Here is a 23,069-nt window from a genome sequence, read left to right as displayed (position 1 = left end):
TGGCACATGAAGTATTTCGATAAAAACAACACATATGCTGTCAAAACAGAAACCGTTTTCAAGATTTAAGTGATAATAGCTTATGAATGTATGATATGTATAATACAGTATCTGTAAAAGATGGAATGAACTACTGCAACAACTAAACGAAAATTAAAAACCGTTGTAATAGAGGATAATCAAAATAATGCAAACAAGGAAATGCAGGCATTAGTGTAATCAAATGATTAAACTTATACATACATGTTACAGAAAATGTGTAAAAGGAGATTTGTATACCACTGAATATTGAGCCAAGGTGCATCAGAGTTTCTTAAAACTAAATCAGATTAGAAACAACAGCACAACAGCTACAGATGAATATTACAGTGATTACATTGTTACTGGCCTTTAAAAAGTACTGCTTTAGCATTTTATGCCGCAAAGATGCACCTTGCAGTTTGAATGTAGGATTTTAGCATAATGATGCTGTCGGAGATCATAAAACGACTGAAAAATGTTTTTCATCAATGACGCAGTGGTTGGATATGCCATCTGCCGTGTCCTTTTGCTTTTGCACAAATCTCCTTTTTAGCTTTTGCACAATGTAGCCAGCTATATAGACTATACTGTTACCTATAACAGAAATTTGACATCTGAAATCATTGTGAGCGCCACAAACTGATCAACATCTGAAGTAGCCTGTATGATGAGAATCTCGTTTTGAGCAGTAACATCTGATTTTGCACCACATTTGCTGATAAGTTTGCGAAAGGTAGCCTTAAACTGAGTAACAGTAGGATTATTGTTCCAACCACCTAAACAAAAGCATCAATTATAACACTTACATAAAATTAGCAAAAATGAATGTTTTATTCACATAAACATAGTACCCTTAAGATACAACAATACAACTAATAAAATAAGCAAGAATAAAACAGGTCAAAATGCTACCATATCGCTATGTAAAATGAAAATGTGGCAATTTTCACTGGAAGTCATTCACACACATCTTAGGAATAAAGCATTATGGAAATTTCTTAATCAAGCATGACTCAAAAATGGATTGCATCCATGAGATTATTTCAATATAAATGACAACAAACAAATTGCAGAAATACTGCAAAGATGTACTAACCATTGCCACAGATGCATTACTAGAGAAATTCACATCAACATCTTCTAAGCTGCAGGCATATTCATAAGCACTTACTGTGGCAGCTGCCACTGTTTTGCGTGCTGTTTTTTAGCTATATCTACTTTAAGTTGAACAACCTTGCAGCACTGTGCTTGACAATATTGTTTTGAATTCAATAATTGAAAAGCACCATTCAACATTGAAAAATATTACCTTTAAATGACTTCAGTCAAACATTTTAACCTGTTCTGTCAAAACATGGATCATTAAAATGTTCGTTGCAAATAAGTGCCCAAGGATCAGGCTTATTCACTCTTCTGCGGTTGCGATACCATGTTGTAAATAACGAGAGTTCCTAGTTGCTTTGTTTGGAAATCTAAAAATTAAAATTAAACTGTAGTAGTTAGTTATCAACAGTAGTAATAACAATAACATTATTACTCTTATCTCCTGACTGCTAGCTATATCCAGGTACAACAATAAATAATATTATAGGCACTACGAACATTTTTTTTAAATATAAATTTTTGGAAATAACCTAATGGTTTGTAGTTCCAAAATATTAATATTGTTATAGCTGAAAATCATGTTTTTGAAATAGCTATATATTAGCAATGTTCCCACAAACGTAAATGTCAAGAGATTAGTTAATAGGTAGGAAACTTAGCAGTTACAATACATTCCTACAGCACATATTATCTCCCACTAACGGAAACAAGTATGCATCAACAACCATTGCTTACATGCTGCATACGTGTACAATATTCTTACCATTTGATTGTGGAGTTGGGAATTATTTACTCAGTCCATAGCAACACTATAGTAGGAACACAACTCCTATTCAGTCCATCCATTTATATAGAAGTAGCTTAATAGTTATATTCATTCTGTCTAGCAACTAAGGAAGCAACATCATTTAATTGTATACTAATAGTTGATTGATCAACATGTATATTGTATCATAATATCTTACGTCTAGACTGCTATTCTAACCCCAACCCAGACATTAGAGGGTTGGTTGGAGGTGTACATACAGTAGCGTATTTACATGTACATGAGGCATCGTTACATGAACTATAGCATTGGATTAGCCTTGTTGTAGAACCGTAACATGACCATCACTAGACTACCTCCCACCTATCGGCATCGACACTCACGTAAACGGTGAATAACACTATAGCACCAGCTAACCAGAGTCCTCTGCACCTAACGACAAACACAACTGGAGTGAACGCTATCCATATATAAGGAGATTTAGACTCATACTAATACTGAAGGTAGATAGCTCATTTACAACAAAATAAGCTACAACAATATTATAAAAAATTCCAAAATTAAATTATAAAAAACCTTCGTTCTGGAGGAAAAAAAATTTCATTCACTAGCTTATAAATTTATCTAATCACCGACAACATACAGTCAAACTCGTACACCCAGTGACACTGATCGACTCTCACTCTGAGTGAGTCACTCACCCAGTGACTAGTGTAGTAGAACTAACTAGTGGCAGTACTAACTAGTAGTAGCACAACTAGTAGTAGTCGTAGACTTTAGTAATAGTAATAGAACTAGTAGTAGAAGTGACTCACTTGTGAAATGTCATGCCCTTTCCTTTGACATTCCAATCCCTTTCCCTTTCCAAGTCCATTCCTCCGGTTTTTGCAGTTCATAGAATAGCAATAGCACTGTGCACCTACACCCTTCTGTCTCTTACATAAATTATTAGTAGTAATATCAGTAGTCTGTTCCTTTGATTTAGCGGTGTATTCGTGATCTTCCATAGCTGTTAAATCTGAAATTAGATTTCTTTCTCACATTGAACACATTGAAATTAACTCAAACGCTAACTGAACATGGCGTCGACCGGAGCTCCGTACTCGCGATTGACCTCTGCCATTCAAGGGGTTTGAGTGCAATGCCTTTATCTGAGCATGCGCACAGAATTCGTCGGCAAACCGCTTTGGCTAAACGAGTTACTAGCGAGCACGATTCTAGCAGCTTTTGCTCAGTATACGCTCACACGTGTCTTGAGCTTTTGCTCAAGACACGTGTGACGACCCACAATAAAAGCACCAGTGCTATTCAACATAATCATAGTAATGGTACACACAATGCAAACACAATCCATTGTTTCACGATATATTATTCAATAGTACGGAGGTAGCTGACGCCGTACCGACCTTGTGATGGGACACCATCTTCCTTCATAGCGCAGTCAACGCCTTCAGTGCATTCATGCGTGTATCCTACTGCGTATGATAAGCCCTGTCGTAACTTGCTATAGCATTATCCCATTGACTAGTAAAAAGGTTTCTTCATAGAAGAAGATATACTTACAACAGCTTCATAGCTCTCCCCATCAAGGTCATGGCAAAGCATTACAAGGTACTCATTGTCGGTGCAGGAATGTCTGGTTGCACTGCTGCCAGAGCGTTGCTTCAGGGTGGTATTGAGGATATCCTCATCCTAGAGGCTACCGACAGGATAGGTGGACGAGTTAAGACTATTTCTATCGGCTCAAGTGAGTGACGATCATCCTTTGTGACTAAGTTTGTTACTCTGGTTTCTTGCATAATATTCTGGCTATAGTCCTACAAGTCGTACCTGACATATTTGCGCTGACTGCCTCATTCCGCGTGTATCCCAAGAGGCTTATTGTGGACAATAACCAATAGTGACTGTCATAGCGAAATGTTCCTTGCAACTATCGCGGGTCCAGCGCACCAAAACTGATTCTCAGAGCGACGGATGCATAAAACACGCTGTCAAAAGTTAGGTTTGAGACAGTCATTGTAATTGCAAGGCATGATAGTTTGTAATCGCTATGTAACATCACAGACCTTGGTACTGACGTATTAGACCTTATTAGAGTGAGTCTGCCTCCCATCTGATTTCTGTAACAAAAATCCACTGTAACTGTAAATCCAATGGCCATGCTACGACACATTTTACCTTTTATACACAATAGCAAATTTTAATAGCAAACACTGCATAAAAATAGCAATCAAGAGTTCTCTCTTTCGCAATCGGTCGTTTTGACAATGACTGTCTTATGGTTTGGGCTTTCTCACTGGCTTCCACGCCGCTCTGTTTGGGTCCAGTTACCTCAACTTCAGGTTACACCTCGCTACATCTCTGTCTCAATCTGGGTCAGCTCTCATTCCTCATTTTTTGTATAGTTGTGAATGTAATAGTTGTTTAGGTAATCACTCATAACCCACTCTGTGCACCTGTCTCAGCTATCTTAGACCTTTTTCTATCAGGATGTCGGCCATAGATGGGAGGTCAGTCCATCTTAGGATTTCAGTGTTCCTGACTTTATTTTTCGTATTTGTCTCATCATGACTGCGTGCAGCCATGAAGATTTATAGTGCGAAATAACTGACTTGAAACAAGGTCAATGCGACTTGAAGTAGTCTTTTCCTGGTACACTCGTTGCGAGGCTCTAAATTGGCTGGCTTAGACAAAGACTGTTGTTACCAAGATGCATAAGTAATTCAACAATGCCGAGTTTTCTCTTTTGTAAAGGTGGAAGGAAGATAGACTTAGGTGCTCAGTGGATTCACGGAATTGACAATCCACTATATGAAGAGTTAAACTCTGCAGGGCTGCTCGACTTCAAGGAAGAGTATTTAGTATGGGGAGAGAACGTAGCAGGTAAACACCTTAATTTACCATTCAGTGCTACTCAGCTTTTCATCACTGCGTTTCCATACTTCGAATGGGTTCGGAGTTGCTCGCTGCAGACGAATTTGTACCCTACCGTTTTAGAAATTTGTTGAAACAGACTACCTTTCGTGTCAGTCACTTTACAGTTCATGTCTAGTCAACTAGTTGCACTAAAAATAAATTATTTCGTCATCCTTTCATGTCATTTCCTTGGCATGTAAATGTTAATGTAAAGGAAAAAAGTCAAGCAGAAACAGTACTGAGTAGCAGTAGCAAATATTGATAGCAGACACCCGTGTGGTTTTGTGTGCGAGCCCCTTCATTGGGGCTAGCTTAGGTGAGTATTATTTATTCAAATCCATCAGCAGTGAGCGTTTCTATGATGTCGAATAGTATTCTCACAGCGAATGTTTTCTCATAAGTTTAGCGAAGTGAAATGGCATTGAATGCGTTCGGATTTTACCGTTTCTATGATTCCGAGTGGAAGCAACTTTAAACTCATTTGAAGCATGGACGTGCAGTTTATGTCTAACTGAGATCATCAGTTAACATGTAAGATAGTTTAAGAGCTCAGACACCACGCAACGCTCAGTCTATAGACTTGCTAATTCTATGTCTTGAATAGTCCTTGAATATTAACCCTACGCACTCGACACACAGCTGTTATAACACAAGTGTAACCCTAACTAGCACACTGGGAATTTGAAGATCTCACCCTGTGAAATCAGAGACTTATAGCTATTTTATGTAACGTCTTACATGTATATATGCAGAGAATACGTTATAAATAACATGCATGTACTGTATTCACCTATAGATAGATAACTACTAGAATTTATAGATAGGCATCACTGTCACGACATCCAAGGTGCTCGGATAGACAAGAAAGTGTTCGTAAAAGGACTGAAGATGTCAGAAATGCTAGATGAGGCTATCTGGGATGAGTATGAGCCAAAAATGAATATGGCCAAGTTTAAGAAGCATCATTTCAAGAGACTATCCGCAAAACTAAAACTTACTTCGGAGGAAAAAAAGATTTGCGTGAGTGTACCAGTAGCAATGACAGTAGTGTTAATGATCAAATAGGCATGTAAAGCAATGACAGTAGTGTTAATGATCAAATAGGCATGTAAAGCAATGACAGTAGTGTTAATGATCAAATAGGCATGTAAAGCAATCAGAAAAATTGTTTTGTATTGCCAGCAAAAAAACTCTGGAAATTTCACTTGGCTTGAAGTACAGTGGAACCTCAACTCACAAAAATTCTGCGTACAAAATTTCTAAGTTGCAAAACATTTTTTCTTAAAGAATATTGCTTCAACTTATAAACAATGTTTCGAGATACGAAAAAACAGAAGGCCTTTCATATTTGTGTGTGCGTGCGTGTCTGAGCGTGTGTGTGAGTGTGTGTATTTGTGCGTGTGAGTGAGTGCGTGTGTGTGAGTGTGTGTATTTGTGCGCGTGAGTGCGTGTGTGTGTGAGCGTGTGTGTGTGTATTCGTGTGTGTGTGCGTGCGTGTGTGTGTGTGCATGCGTGTGTGTATTTGTGTGTGTGAGTGTGTGTGTAGTCGTGTGTGTGTGTGTGCGGGCGTGTGAGTGTGCGGGCGTGTGAGTGTGCGGGCGGGTGTGTGAGCGTGCGTGTGTGAGCGCGGGCGCGTGTGAGCGCATGTGTGAGCGTGTACGTGATTATCTTCGAACGCTGAACTGTTGTATAATTTGGAGTTTCCATATATCATATAGAGAGTATGACTAAATTAGTTTCTAGCAATTCAAATTTTGTGTTTTCTGTATGATGTACAGTCCGAGCTAATGTGAATAAATCTATCTACTGACATTCTTGAAGCACATAAATTACATAATTTTTTTATTGTATATTTCAATACATCAGAGTCTTGGCTTTCGAATGAGCTATTGTTTGCCATGGTGAGACAGACATTGGTTGGTGTTTATAGGATTTCCCAGAGCTCTACCGCGAAAAAGTTTACTGGCATAGTCTCGAAAATTGTGACGTCACAATTCTCATATTCGTTGTTGTGTGCTCTTACCGCTTATTTATCAACTACGAAAATGACGATAATGACGTTAGTGGCAGGCGAAGGTAGGACAACTCCAGAGAACGAATGAAGATGACAAAGGAATCAGTGTCATTAGTTCTCCATGTACATATTATTTCTATGATAAGTACCTCAGACTCCAAGAACCATACTATATTTTCCCGATGATATTATGCACTAGCTCTTATTTTTAATGCGATGTTAAGGGTGACGACTGAGACTAATTAATTTCAAGCATTGCGTGATCTCGCGAAAGTGCGATTGACATTTAGTCCTAGGGCCACACAACCGCAGGTCATAATTTAGTCGATGTGATTTCATTACCTTTATCAACAACAGTACATTTATTGAAGCATAATTAATTAACCCAGAACATGTGTTTGTATTGGTCGGGCATTAGCACGATCGCGGGCATTGTTGATTATCTAGAATCTTAGTTTATTATTAAACTAAGCTCTCCGGGTTTAATAGCACCGATTGTCACAGAAAAACGCAGCCTCAATGGCAGTGAAAGGGATCGACGACCTAAGGCTAAATGAGAATTATGACGCCACATTTTGAGTACCTGAACCAAGTGTTTTTTTGCAGGACGTACTTTAGACACCCCGTTTTTCATAGTTCTATTATTCTTTGTGTATTGAATGTAGGCTCATTCGAAAGCCAAGACTCTGATGTATTGAAATATATAATAAAAAAATTATGTAATTTATGTGCTTTAAATCAAACAGCAATACAACACCTAGCTCCCCTGACCTCCTCTGACCTCCCCGTTCCCGCGGGCATCACTTAGCCTCACCTATCGTGCCAATGGTAAACAAACATATCATTCATACGTTTTATTCGTTGCTTCTCTGTTCTTCTGTTCTTAGTTCTTTCCATGTGTACATTTTCTATTTATTATGTAATAATATAATTCTAACATGTATTTGTGGCAAGTTTTAGTCATTACATGTATTTACTATCTATACAAATATTAGGTTCGAGTTTTGTGAGGTTTGGAACGAATTAGGGCATTTACATGGTAAAATATGTTTCTACTTACGAAATTTTATGCTTACAAAATGGCTTCCGAAACTAATTGATTTTGCAAGTAGAGGTTCCACTGTAGCAATATTAGGGATACTTTTGAGCTGTCATATGTTGTATAGGTTGACAGCAACAAAGGTTTAAATAGACTGGGTACCAAGCTTACGTACTTGAGTAGTAATGTTGGTGTAGCTCATATCTGTTTATGCTACAAATTAGGGCTATGTTCACGTTTCGTTTTTATAGTTAATTGTTTGTGATCAACAATATTCAAATTTCCATGATGCATGTATCGTTTGAATAATTTCAATCCATTTTCAACAGCTTGTAACAACAGCTTGTAACAATAGTTTTATTGGTAGAAAAAGCTGTTGGTGTGGGTGGAGAAGACCGATAAAACAGAAGAAGCCACGGAAAAGTGGGATCGCAGTGAGAAACTTTATGACGATGACCAGTATGATATTGGTGGTAATGGAGACTTCATTTTCAAGGATGGAGCGTACTCTATATTCCAGGAGTTGTTTCTTCCGGTAATAACTGCTAAAGTCAAGCTAGAGACAGAAGTGACTATGATAGACTATTCGAGTGACGACGCTGTGGTTCGTCTGACTACCAACAGTGGAGAAATCTTCACTGCCGATCATGTAATCATAACACCTGCTCTTTCTTACTTGAAGCAAAATCATCAGAAGCTTTTCCATCCACCATTGCCAGCGAGCAAATCGCTTGCTATTGAGCAAATTTGGATAGGGGTCGTAGAAAAATTTATTTTCTTTTACGAGCATCCATTTTGGACCAAAGAGATTGAAAGGAATCCTCAGTTTAGTGGCTATGGTTTGCTGATGGATGGGGACGATGAAACTCTCTTAAAACCAGAAATGCAGAAAGTGCTAGGAGATGAGGTGAGTAGAGCATATTTCTGATTGATGGTGGGCCTTTTATAGGAATTGTCAACCTTTTTAACACTTTGGAGTTTACACGAGAAAATCCCGTGATCCTAAATCAAATTAACAACTTTCTATTGACTTTGAAAGCACTCAAAACATCACAACGCAATATGAAATTAATACTATTTTAAAGCTGCAGGTTTGTAGAACACAGTCACTATGTTTCCATGATGCGCAGTACTCCGATGCATTCCACTCCAAAGTCGAGGGGATTGTACCTTTACATGCTGCGCAGTGATTTTCAGCAAATTAGCCAGAGAAGAGAAATTGTATAAATCGAATCGCCGGATGGAGACATGGAATCGATCATGGATACCGAACGTCAGAAGCGGTCTTTATGCTTTTGTCATCATTATGCTTTTATTTACAATACACATTCACAAGGTTTTACAAACCTTAACACAATTTTTACAAAGTAAAATATTTTTAATAAGTATTTTTTTAAGTAATATATTATTTAGCTGTTACTTCAGGACTTGCCACCTATTTTTCGAAAAGTGTTGGTATCGATAACAAAGTCCAGGGAAGTAATCACCTCATCATCCTCGTGGGTGCAGACCATAATTAAAGTTAAGTGAAAGAAGATCAGAAGAATAGAAAAAACAAGATAAGCAGGATAACTTTTGTACTAGTTTATGGCCCTTGATGAATCTGCCTCCCCAGCAAGCGAACTATGCGCAGCCACTGCGCAATTGCTGTTTCCTTGCACTGGCTTCGCACTAATCAGTGTGCAGTGATTTCAGTGCGAAGACGCCGTTTTCATGATTCGGCAAGAGCGCAACTCCGAAGTACTGCGCATCATGGAAACATAGTGAATGAAAAAACAGAAATCAACTATAGCAAATAGTTTTTTTCACACTTTTTTAATATGTGATGTTTTTGAGGTAACTGAAGAAACATACCTAATAGATGATGTACATCGAATCTGGCGGAGTGTGTATATTTGTTGTGAATGAAAAACAAGTTTCTAGTTTTTTGTCTGTTTTTGATCTTCCATTACTAAGAATTTAAGTCAGCATGTCATTAGAAACTAATGTTCTGACAGCAGCTATTTTTTATTTCTCCGTCTGTTACAAGTGCTCTCGGTATTTCGGCAATATCTTGAGAACTAATAATAGTTCAATCAGGCGTAGGATCAGGTGGGAAAACATTTCTCTGAATTATGTTGAACCGAGGCTCTAAAACGTTAAAGGACAGTCAAGTAATTAGATATAGAAATTAGTGGATTGGTATCGCGCCTCACGTTCCGTGTTCTCAACTCGAGTTATATTTACAAACTCGAGTTTGTAAATATAACTCGAGTTGTGTAGCTCGAGTTACACAACTAGAGTTATACAACTCGAGTTCACAACTCATGTTCATCAAAAACCCAGGCCGAGTTCTTTCAACAGTAACTCGAGTTCAACAACTAGGTTTGAGAACATGAACCCGAGGCACTGTACAGGCCTGCCAACCCAAGAGTGGGGCAATGCTTGAGATTTGGTTTTGGGCAATTGATGTATCCGTGATAGTATATATAAAATTGTGGAAATTGGGGCAAAAATCTCACGCATTTTCATTTTTTCTTTGGGGTGATTGCGTGAGTCTCACGCCCAATGCGTGAGAGTTGGCAGGTATGGCACTGTAAGGCGCCATACTAAACAACTCATCATTTCATTTTCTCTAGCTACAGTATATTTTTATATGGAATTTTTTGTGTGCATCATTAAACGTCGTTGACATAATTTCTATGTTTGTTCATTTCTGGTGTTCATTCAGTTTCTTGTCAGCTTCTAGAGAGATAACTCTTTTTTTCATTTGAAAAAAAAGTGGCCCGGCCCCCACATAGATTGTTTTTTAGTTTGCTTTTTACATTCTATAATTGTTTTTGTCTCTATATTTATATAAATAAATATGCGTAAATATCGCCAATATATACAATTTAAAAATGTATATATATATATTTACATTATTATTAATCAGTTATTAAATTTTATATACCCTACAGGATGAATTTATTCGCGGAGTTATATTTCGCGAAAATTGTCTTTTGATACATATTCGCGGATGAATTTATTCGCGGCTGAAAACTGCCACTCTCTAGGAAAAGTTAACTCTATTGCGGGTAGTAATAGTTATTCCTACACTTGCGCACACCGCGTGTTCCGGTTTATATTTAGCTTACAACTGCGAGGCGATCATGCTATTCTACGGTAAACAATTTTTGCTGCGTCCAGAGGTTTTCACGAATATTCATCGCTTTGGAGGCCTTTGATAAGCCAACAACTTGTGGTAAGTAATGAGTTTTTTTACATTTACTAAATTGGTTGAATTTTACTTTGGTTCTTCGGTAAAACGCAATACTAATTTTTTCCATCCCTACTGCTTCATTATTTGTTTTAGTGAGAGAGAGAGAGAGATTTTTCATCATACACCGAAGAACAATGATTGCAAGGGTGGTAGATGTCATTCTTAGAAGATCACTAATCATTCAGGGAGGTTTGGAAATTGAGGTTGAAGTGACCGCAGCTACTTACGAGAAGACTATATCTGTTTTTAAAAAAGGAACAAAAACGCCTTTACGAGCACAAATCTTTGGCCAACCGGCAGAACGTTGCAATAGTAAGCCACGAGAAGAATTCTGATGATAACTTCCTTACCAGCCATGTAGTAGCGAGAGAATCGCCTTCAACATCTACCCAAGACAGTGACAGCGACAGAGCTGCTATTACCAAAATAACTAGTCAGAAAGCACCATTACACGCTATTATTCACATATCAAGAGTATCAGTTTAATTTTATTGCTAGACAACCGCCATATGGACTAAACTGTTTATATTTACTCCATTCATCGTTTGTAAAATTTGTATTTGTATTTGAAGTATTTTATTTGTACACTCAAGTTTGTAATAAATTATAATATATTTATACATGAAATAAAATATATAATTTAATCATGTTTGCTACAGCGATATCAAGGAGTTGTTGTCGATGAAGGGGTCTAGGTTGACTGGTTGCCTCTCTGCCAATATTCCTGTCTTGATGAATATTACTACTTGTCTCTAGTTTTCGAAATCGGAGTAGGTTGTTTCCTTCTCAATCTGCAGTAAACACAAAAAAGAAGAAATATTAACGAGTGTTGAGGAAGTACAAAAACAATAGCTGAAGTATTTGATGAAAGCGATCAGTTTTTAAACAAAAGAATTAACTAATGCAGTTAATTATGGAAAAACGTATCTGCACTGCAAATCAAATACATACCATAATGTCCAGATCAGAATCATGATCGCCCTTGACTTCGGTATTAGAGATTGATGGAGTTGATTCTAATGTAAAAAGACTAGGAGAGCTTTTTTGCTATGCTGAAGCCATGCCGAATAACTTGTAAAAACCTTGAATAATTTTGTAAAGTTTGACGCAATGGCAATAAAGCTCGAAGCCTGGCGATGATTTTAAAGAAGTTTTGGAACTCGGCTACGTTTAGTACTTCTGCCTCGCGGCTATTTTTGCGATGACGCCATTCTGCATATCTTGTGACAACCTCGAATAATTTTGTAAATAAATGTGATGCATTGCCAATGGTGTTAGCTCAAAGCTCAGGCAATGATTTTAAAAATGTTTTGGAACTCAATTACGTTTAGTATTTACATTAAAAACTAGGCTAGCGATTAGTTTTCAATTTGATGCAGTAGTCATTCTCTCTTGTGATTAAAAATAGAACTAATTATTCACTGAATTTAAGAATTCGCGCGATCGACTGTTTGCAAAATCGCGAATTTTTATGACCAACGAATATTTTCATCCTGTAGGGTAATATGCGTAAATGCAGTTCTGTAAATGAGACACCCCAATTACTCACTTTGCTTTTTTTACAAACCCGGGTTAGTTTAGCGTAACGCAACTCGAGTTCATCAAAAATCCAGGCCGAGTTCTTTGAACAGCAACTTGAGTTGAGAACACGGAACGCGAGGCACTGTAAGGCGCTATTGATTGGTGATGGACAGTTAGTGGTTTTACATACTTTTTGTTTAACCTTTAATCGGCCTTGATACCGTGAATAATATATATGTAAGGAGGTAGTAAATAATAGTCGCTTATTCTCCACAAGATTCTTGACTAAATCTGCTGTCGCAAGGCAGTTTCACTCGACTGTCATGTAACCTGTCTATGTCTGTATACCTTGCACAGTTCAGGCTGTACCTTACTGAAAAAAAGTTGAGCGAAGTTGCTGAAAAGTCTGCAGCAAGTGGCGCGAAAACAATCACCATGAACTTTACTAAATTTTCATGGGTCTTTATTGCTTAGTTGTGATTGGTTTGATGATTTTCAGTATGTTTATTTTCAAATACAATCTAAAATGCCTCAAAATGACTTTGTGTAGCTATCAAAAACGCACCCACACTAAAACAGTTCAAAATAAAATTGTTTGTAATTACTAAAAACAATTACTATAGAATGCTACTCTTCATCATTTCTATATACAGTTACAGAAACTCGTGTGTACAACTGGACTGGATGGTGCCTTTGGTATGCAGCTGTTTATGCAAGTGTGTATGTGTGTTTACGCTGCATGCTCGAGTGTGTATGTGTGTGTGTTTACAGATATGGTACAATTATGTATGTGTTTATATGGCTGTGTGCACAAGTGTGATGTGCATATGGTTGTATATATGGTTGTGCATTGATCTAAATGATTGCGTGCATAAGTAGGTATGGATGTATATGGTTGTGCATATATACATCTATATACATCCATACCTATAGGTATGGATAACATACATACCTATATGTTATATAGGTATGTATGTTATACCTATAACATATATATGTATGTTGTATGGTATATATGTTATATAAATAACATATATATGTGTGTATGTATATATGGTTGTGTACTTCTGTGTATATGTACGTTTGTGGGCACTAGTGCGAAGGGTTATGTGTACAAAGTTTATGAGCACCTATGTATAATTGGTTGTGTTTCCTAGTGTTAATGTGTAGACATATGAGGTTGTGCAGGTTTCTGTGCATGAATCTGCTAACATTGTACAAACCCAGCAGTTGGTATTTACATTGTTAGCTTTTAAAAAGTGGAACATTTAAATATCATTTCAGGTTGATTGGTGGAAATACGTGGCCAATATAAACACAGTGCAGGCAAATCCAAACATCCTTTCAGTTGAGCTGAGCAATGATTCAGCTCGAGAGGCAGCCAAATGTAGCGATGATCAAGTAGTTGAAGTTCTACAAATACTCCTCAGGCACTATACGGGGCAGTCTCCTCCCCATCCATCTGCAGTAGTAAGGTGGGATATTGATTTATGAAAGCAACTTTTATTTTTTCTTAATCTGATTCAATAGAGGTACCCTATAGGATAGAATGTTTATAGGTGTTTATAGTGCAACTAATACTTTTGTGCTACAAATTGTTAGATTTAAGACTTGGTCATTTCTTGTGGATTTTAAACGTATACTTATCGTTTGTATTAACCAACAGTGTCCAGTGAAGTGAATGCTGCAGCGCTTGCTAAAATTCCTACTACTTGAATTTTGTATGTTGTACCGCCCGTAAGCTGATCAACTCTAAAGCCATACTGGTTATCTAGAGTAGTAATCTAGGATGCTCAAATGTTTAGTTTTCTACAATGAAGTTGTTAAACTTGATAAGGTTACGAACACTAAATGCATGAGGTCTGTATTTCAGGTCAAACTGGGGTGAAGATAAGTACTTTCTAGGCTCCTATTCATCAGAACTCTACAAGCATTACAGTCCGCAGCAGTCAGTGATCATGCTTGAGCCGATATACAACAGAGAATCTAAGCCCATTTTGTTATTCGCTGGTGAAGCGTTCCATCGTAAATGGATGTCAACTCTACACGGAGCTTATGATACAGGACTACAACAAGCTAATGCTATCCTAGGATATATTAAGAACAGCTAGTAGCTACAGTGTTTTACTGAGACCTCTCTCTGTCTCATGTATCTTGTCTTATGTATCTTATGCACTGTCTTATACCCTATTTTGCACTTTTTACTTCTTTGGTACTGACTAATACTTTAGTAGTTGGTACAAATAGTACTGACTTACCGGTCTAATAGACACTAAAATAGTGTCGATACTTTAGTAGTGCTCATATGTCATACTCTATTGCTGCGTGTCGGTTGCTATAAATGTAGAGCCTAAATAATGCTATGCAAAGAAGGAAAAACTTTGGTTATGACATTTTCTAACACAGAAGATGAGTTTGTCCAACTCCCTTCAGGCAGATTGGTCTGTTGATTCTAGGTTATTATACCCTATATCACAATTTATTGTTTATTTGACCTGCCGCCTAAATATTATCTGATTTAGTCAAGCTCTGACTACCAATTACATGATCACACATTTGGGCTTTTGCTGTACTTTCTCAATGATTAGCTGTCTGGACTTTCACTGTACCTTCTCAATGATGATTTGTCAAGACTTGCTGGCTACTCAATGGTAAGGCTTCTAGACTAGCTAAGCTTATTCAATAACATGACTTATTTGGATCTTACCTGTGCCTAATACAAGTGCATAACATGATATGCAATTACATAACATAACAATGTATACTATGTTGCATCTAGGCTTTAACTGTAGCTATTAAGTGATTATACAACTAGACTTTAACTGTAGCTATTCAGTGATTATACATCTAGACTTTAACTGTAGCTATTCAGTGATTATACATCTAGACTTTAACTGTAGCTATTCAGTGATTGCACTTCTAGACTTTGACTGTAGCTATTAAGTGATTATACAACTAGACTTGAACTGTAGCTATTCAGTGATTACACTTCTAGACATTGACTGTAGCTATTAAGTGATTATACATCTAGACTTTAACTGTAGCTATTAAGTGATTATACAACTAGACTTGAACTGTAGCTATTCAGTGATTACACTTCTAGACATTGACTGTAGCTATTAAGTGATTATACATCTAGACTTTAACTGCAGCTATTCAGTAATCCCACGACCAAACATGAGCGAAGAGAGAGATTGTTTGTGAGATTTATGATAAATGCATATGTGCACACAACTCACGAAAATTATTCATCAACGGCCGTCGCAAACCCTTGTACCGAAATCTCATCAACAAATTTAACCATTTTTCAATGGAGTCGTTTAAGTATAATAACAATACAAAACACATATAAACCTATTTAAATATGTTGCTAAGTCTTTATTATTTGTAGAAAATTTTCTAAACCTTACCCATCTGATCGGATTATACATAAATTATTATAGACAAATTAATTCGGCCTAAAATCATTATTAAAACTTGACAAGCCTTATTTTTATCAAAATGAAGACCAGCAAACGAAACGCCGAGCGACAGAGAAAAGAACCATTAAGTCGTGCGCACCTCACGAAAAAAACATGCACATTTCACCAGTTTATAGCATTGTCCAATTACCGAAGGTTTCTGTAATTAACGTAGAAGTGCTGAAAAGTAATCGTTTCTCGTTTTGCCGATTTCAAAGTAACTGACATTTTGGACACTTATGAGTACTTTGGTATTCCAACTGATGTCCAAAGCAGTAAAAGTAAAGGAGATGACGATAATATTTTTTCTAACGATTCTTATGAGATTATTACAATATTTAATTATAAGAATAACTATTCGATTTTAAAAGATTTAATTATAAGAAGAAGCATTCGAATTTACAAGATCGAAGTATATAGTGACCGATGTTGGGCAATATGTTACTGTTATTTTTTCTAAATAGTTTTGTTAGATAGATTTTCTAAAAATCTATACAAATATCACAACTTCTTGATATTGTTAGCTATGACGTTTTGAAATGTAAACAAAATTGTGCATTGATTTTATTATTACTGTATTATTATATTAATAATATTGGTGGTTCTAATAATATCAGTGCATTTTACTTCTAATATTGCATTTCTTTTATTGCGGGGGAGAGATACAAACATGTAATCTTTTCCTTTCATTATTGCTGTTTGTTGTACATAATAACACCCAGTACATTACAGCTACCATTGCAGTTATCCTATTGCACTGCAGTGCCATTTGACTGCTAATATGGCATTTCTCAACCATCAGTACCCTTTCTTTTTTCCAGTATCACTTTGGTCATGGGCTGTATGACAGGGGAATTTCTAGTTATCTAGAGTTTAATTGTAGCTACTCAGTGGCTCTATATTTAAATTTCAACTGTAGCTACTCAGTGATTACACTTCTAGTCTTTGACTGTAGCTGTTGAGAGATTAAACAACTAGACTTTAACTGTAGCTACTCAGTGATTATATGTCCAGACTTTAACTGTAGCTACTCAGTGATTACACTTCTAGACTTTGACTGTAGCTGTTAAGTGATTAACCAACTAGACTTTAACTGTAGCTACTCAGTGATTATGTGTCCAGACTTTAACTGTAGCTACTCAGTGATTACACTTTTAGACTTTGACTGTAGCTGTTAAGTGATTAAACAACTAGACTTTAACTGTAGCTACTCAGTGATTATATGTCCAGACTTTAACTGTAGTTACTCAGCGATTACACTTTTAGACTTTGACTGTAGCTATTAAATGATTAAACAACTAGACTCTAACTGTAGCTACTCAGTGATTATTTGTCCAGACTTTAATTGTAGCTACTCAGTGGCTCTATATTTAAATTTCAACTGTAGCTACTCAGTGATTACACTTCTAGACTTTGACTGTAGCTGTTAAGTGATTAAACAACTAGACTTTAACTGTAGCTACTCAGTGATTATATGTCCAGGCTTTAACTGTAGCTACTCAGTGATTATACATCTAGGCTTTAACTAGGTACCTATACACCTACACTATGACTGTACCTCCTCAATAGCGATTCCTTTGAACTTTTTTATTTGTTGGTTATAACAACATTGAAGAATGTTTTTGTTATTGTTTATATTCTCATGTGTAAACAATCACATTTCTGGGTTCCCTTCTGCTTTTGCAACAAAATCCTGCTATTTATCAATTTGTTCCAAGTCAGATGTTTATTTTGTTTATGATCTGATCAGTGCTTTTGTTGGTGGACTAACAAACTTGACTAGCAAACCAGATGTATGTATTTTTATTTCTGTTACTCCATTGATTTCTAAAAACCATGCCTGGAGTATTGAAACTTTGCATTTAAAACAGGATAATCAGCTAAATTGTTTTATCTCATAGATATGAACTACTAAGGCAAGTATAGCGAATTAATATAAATATTTAGGGGATCATGAATGTCAACACTACTTTGTCAACTTTACTTCCATGCTGTGACTAGGCACAGCTATAAAACCTATATATGTAGGGACTGTATGCTGAGTATTACGTTAATTATGTATAGGAACTATATGTTGAGTATTACGTTTAATATATATACAGGATCTACATGTATATGCTGAGTATTACGTTTAATATGTTTAGGAACTACATGTTGAATATTGTTTTGAACATATGACCCTAAAATTTATGAAAATTTGGATCTATTTTGAACAATAAAAATCTACTTTGGATTTGAATCACTTCTACACTAGTTTGCATAGCAATTGAACCACCGGTACACAAAAATGTGTATTGGTTCCATCACATACAGATACTGTATGGGTTTTAAATCCACCATTTATACATGATGCCCGAGTTTTGAATCCACCACTTATGGATAATGATTTAGTTTTAAATATACCACTTATAAATGGTGTATGAGTTTTAAATCTACCGAATATAAATGATGCCTTAGTTAGAAATCCACCACTTATAAATGATGTATGAGTTTTAAATCTACCGAATATAAATGATGCCTTAGTTAGAAATCCACCACTTATAAATGATGAATGAGTTTTAAATCCACCGAATATAAATGATGCCTTAGTTAGAAATCCACCACTTATAAATGATGTATGAGTTTTAAATCCACCGAATATAAATGATGCCTTAGTTAGAAATCCACCACTTATAAATGATGAATGAGTTTTAAGTCTACCGAATATAAATGATGCCTTAGTTAGAAATCCACCACTTATAAGTGATGCATGAGTTTTAAATCCACCGAATATAAATGATGCCTTAGTTAGAAATCCACCACTTGTAGATGAAGCGAAGCGTGGTCGCTGACTCTCCCATTTATGGGTGATGCGCGTGTTTTTTTAGATTTTCCAAGCTATTTATGTTCTGCCATGCAAGATCCTGTTTTTACGGTGTTTGTTTACAAACATTATTGGCTCATCCCTCATTAATTATTCACTCTGCGATGAACCAATCATCTATTTCTCACCAAATGCATTCACCACAGATTATGGGTGCGCTAAGCTACGGAATTTCGTATGGTGCTTGCGTCATATCAGTTTGCTATTATCATAAAGTCTGGTTAATAAAGCAATAGGCAAAAAAGCAATAGGCTTCAGTTAATGAAATCCTATAGTTGCATTTGTAGGTAAATGTGGCTGAAATGTAGCTAGTGTGTCGTAAGATAAAATCCTGAATAAATCCATTGTTCAAAAACTCAGTTTGTTCAAACAGACTCAGTTTGTTCATTTTAGTTGCTTAGGCTATTAATGTATAATTTTGAGCTATTAAGTTTGCGCCCAACCATCGCTAGTCATTTCGGAAAGTGCTATAATACCTATGCCTATAATGCCTATGCCTGTTCTTCTCTGAAGCAGACAAACTGTATTGATCATTGATGCACAGCTTGTTGAGGCCTTCTAAAAATTGACATGCCATATTTATTAACATTTATTGTTATCTAAGCTTCACTGGACTAGTTGCAATATACTCATTTTTGACAGGAAAGATTATCTTGGTAGTTACCATAGGGCTACTGATTTGAGAAATTGTTGTAAAAACTTTGTTTTAAATTCAAAATACAATTGTTTTAGACTGAGTCCTAATAATATTGAATTTGTGTGCTGAAATTATTTCCCACACTGCTTTTACCATGAGAAGTTTGTGTATATTCAAACATTTACAATCGTCTCTCCATTTCTTGACACCGGGTATTCTAGATCATAACTAGTGTCATTCTGTTGCAAATGCCTGTTGAACAATTGCACCCAGATGGCAGTATCACTGCTATCAGCTGTTTGCCCATTTGACATGTTAATTAAATCAATGTAACCCTCCCATAATTCCTTCAGTGAATGCTTGCGTTGTTGTTGCGATTAAGGGTTCATCAGTGCATCACAGGACAAGGACAACTTTTTATCCTATTCATATATCTACAGGCTTTGCCCTGGCCAGTCATCAGTTCAATAGCTAATATCATCGAGTACGCCCACAGCACGGATGAGTTGGAGATTCGCACAGTGTACTACAGATTCCATGGAAGAGTGCAATAAACGTTTCATAGCATACATTGTCTCTAGGTGGATGTATTAGAGCTGGTGAAGGATGACCCATAAAGTGGCTATAGTAGGTGCAGGAATTGCAGGGTGCGCAGCAGCAAAAACGTTGATCGACAATGGCATTGAGGATATCATTATTCTTGAAGCAACGGAGAGAATAGGAGGTCGAGTGAAAACTGTAAGAGCTGAAAAAGGTAAGTATTAGAACCTGTTATAATTCAATACTGATGAGGTCATGAGACAGCACAACCCTATTTCTTATATTGCGTGTATATCAATGTTACTTTAGGAGGTCACCCTATAGACTTGGGAGCCAGATGGTTACATGGTCAAGATGGAAACCCATTGTATGGAATGTTAGAAGAAAAAGGCTTGTTAATAGACAAAGGGGAGACTCTCTACAAGGGTGATGGTATGGTTGGTAAGTTATGCTTCCTCTGAATGTACTGCGTTAAGATTGGTTTAAATGACTAGGAATATTATGTATTAGGTAACGTCATTCCTATCATTCACTTGAGAATCAAAAATGAAATAAAATCCTTAACCCATAAAACCAGATAAGCTGACAACCAAAACACATGTAAAAAATCAGCCTTACTGCATCTAAATGCACTTTGTGCATTCTTCTTGCCACGCCTGGTACGATTGACAATGGTTATGGGCTCTGAAGGCACTTGGCACTGCAGCTCCAGGTTGGCTTCATTTCGTTCATAACTTTCCATTGTAAGTTTTGTTAAGACCTGGTATTTCATCCGTTTCATGCACAAGCAGATACCTACCAATTCCTTACTTTGGGAGGACAGGAAGTAGACAAGTCTTTGGTCATCAAAGCACTACAAGTCTCCAGCGACCTTGACACCCGAATCAGAGCCTACTGGAAGCCAGGGATGGACATAGATGAGTTTAGAGATGTACAACTGAGCGCCATCTGCAAGGACCTGAATATTAGCAATGAAGAGAGTGTTGTTTGTGTATGTTGTGTTTCCAAAACTTGATATTTGGCTAGCGATTGCTAATTATTGGTTTTCTGATTAAATTTCAAATTAAGATTAGATGGTAGAGTAAAGCCAATAATGCAACGACTAAAGCTTAGCTGTCATAAGAAGCGTGTTGTGAATTCTTTTTATATTTCATAGAGTAGCAACTTTGATCAGGCTGATTATGACATGATGCCTTTTATTTTTCTCATGTAAGAACTTCAATGGCTTTAGTATTACAGTGACGGTTCCATTTCAACCCCAAAATTTATTGATACGAGTATTTGTTTGATGAATTGCAGAAGAATATCATCGATTTGATGGACAAAATTAATGAGAGATCTGAAGGAATTCCTCGCTGGACTAGAACAGAACATATCTATGCAACAGCCTTTCAATATGACAACAAGGACTTTTCATTCACTGAAGGAGCTTTTTCAGTGTTTGATCATTTTCTTTTACCAACGATCAGAGAAAAGATCAAGTTAAATGCACAAGTGACAAAAGTCAGCAGGTTAAATGATAGCCATGGTGTAAGCGTAGAGACCAATACAGGTACAGTATACACAGTCGAACATGTTATCATCACTGCCTCTTTGGGATTTTTGAAAGCTAAACACACACAAATCTTTGACTTCCCTCTTGGCCTAGAGAAAGAGGCTGCCATTGAAAACATCTGGATAGGTGTCGTTGAGAAGTTTATTCTATACTATGATGTCTCAGTTTGGACTAATGAACTACAAGATGCATTTGGCCTTCAACGTTCTCTTTCCTTCCTCATGGATGAATCAGATGCAAATATACTGAGCGAGGAAATGGAAGATATTCTGGGCAAGAAGGTAAGGAGACTTACAGCATATTTCAGGTAAGTTTTGTTATCAGAAAATCAGCATTGCCATTACATGCTACTGAACACCTTGACATGTTATAGAAGTCCAATGCCATTAAACACTATTTTCTGATAGCAATGTCTGCTCACTGAGAGTGATAAAGGTACAGAGTTCATCATCTCACCAAGGTCCCATGCAACTTTGGGCATGCAATAAAACTAGTTTTATTGAGAAACTAATAAACTGGATGTGATCTATTTTCATTTTTACAACAGAAAGCCTGACTAGATCTTGGCATTACAACCATTTGCAGACGTCTTGGTGGAAGAAACTCACCGGCCTTGATACTGATGTACCGAATGCTCTTGGTTTTTGCCTTTCCGATCGTGCGGCGCTTGAAGCCAATAAATGTTCAGATGATCAGATAATACGAGTGGCCTTGACATTGTTGAGACGTTTCACTGGGATCACTACACCATTACCAACCAGATTTATCAGGTGAAACAATTTTTTGCAACAGTATTATTTGTTTGACACGTTGTATCTAGCCCTCATGCTGGACTGGATGTATCCACCCAACTTACCAGACACGCGCATGATGACAATCTAAATTTGTAGGACAAACTGGTCGGGAAACAAGTTCTTCCAGGGATCCTACATTTCTGATTTAATGCCAAAACACAAGCCTGAATTTCTTAAACAAATGCTTGAGCCAATCTACTGGAATGATAAACCGGTGATTATGTTTGCTGGTGAAGCCTACCATGAAAAGTGGATGTCGACGATACACGGGGCCTATGACACAGGTGTCCAGCAGGCTATGGTTATATCTGATTATCTCAATAGCCAGCAACTATACATTCACTAAGAAGTATATTTTAAATTGTTTTCACCATTTGGAGAGGGTAAAAGCATCATTTTGGCAGCCATTATCAAACAACTGATTAGCTTTTGAATCAACCATAGCTCAGTTATTAAAATGACAATACATATAAATGCAAGATGTTAAACACACTCCCGGAAGGTTTATTACTTGGCAATAACTGGGGCCAGATATTCAAGACAGTATCCATACCTAAATTGAGCTCTTGAACGAGTGCAACAGACGTACCAAAAGTA

At 36.8% G+C, this 23,069-nt stretch overlaps 1 protein-coding gene across 1 annotated transcript; it reads left to right on the top strand.

The window, feature by feature from the left end:
- The first annotated feature begins 3,104 nt into the window (after window positions 1–3,104).
- On the top strand, window positions 3,105–22,960 carry LOC137406933 (uncharacterized). The gene is made up of 12 exons (XM_068093535.1): window positions 3,105–3,638; window positions 4,646–4,774; window positions 5,628–5,827; window positions 8,228–8,767; window positions 13,907–14,097; window positions 14,496–14,728; window positions 20,185–20,337; window positions 20,433–20,564; window positions 20,912–21,114; window positions 21,423–21,959; window positions 22,264–22,448; window positions 22,569–22,960. The coding sequence occupies exons 1-12, from the start codon at window positions 3,485–3,487 to the stop codon at window positions 22,816–22,818; spliced, it is 2,907 nt and encodes a 968-aa protein (XP_067949636.1). The 5' UTR covers window positions 3,105–3,484; the 3' UTR covers window positions 22,819–22,960.
- The last annotated feature ends 109 nt before the right edge of the window (window positions 22,961–23,069 follow it).

The sequence above is a fragment of the Watersipora subatra genome, chromosome 10 (assembly GCF_963576615.1).
Source record: "Watersipora subatra chromosome 10, tzWatSuba1.1, whole genome shotgun sequence".
Taxonomy (NCBI): Eukaryota; Metazoa; Bryozoa; class Gymnolaemata; order Cheilostomatida; family Watersiporidae; genus Watersipora; species Watersipora subatra.
This window is presented reverse-complemented; position numbering and strand designations above follow the sequence as displayed.

Excerpts from the sequence above, each read along its gene's own strand:
- LOC137406933 (XM_068093535.1), top strand. The coding sequence starts at position 3,485 with ATGGCAAAGCATTACAAGGTACTCATTGTCGGTGCAGGAATGTCTGGT. Across the intron at positions 5,828-8,227 it reads CGGAGGAAAAAAAGATTTGC|AAAAAGCTGTTGGTGTGGGT; the intron begins GTGAGTGTACCA and ends TTTTATTGGTAG. Across the intron at positions 8,768-13,906 it reads AGAAAGTGCTAGGAGATGAG|GTTGATTGGTGGAAATACGT; the intron begins GTGAGTAGAGCA and ends ATATCATTTCAG.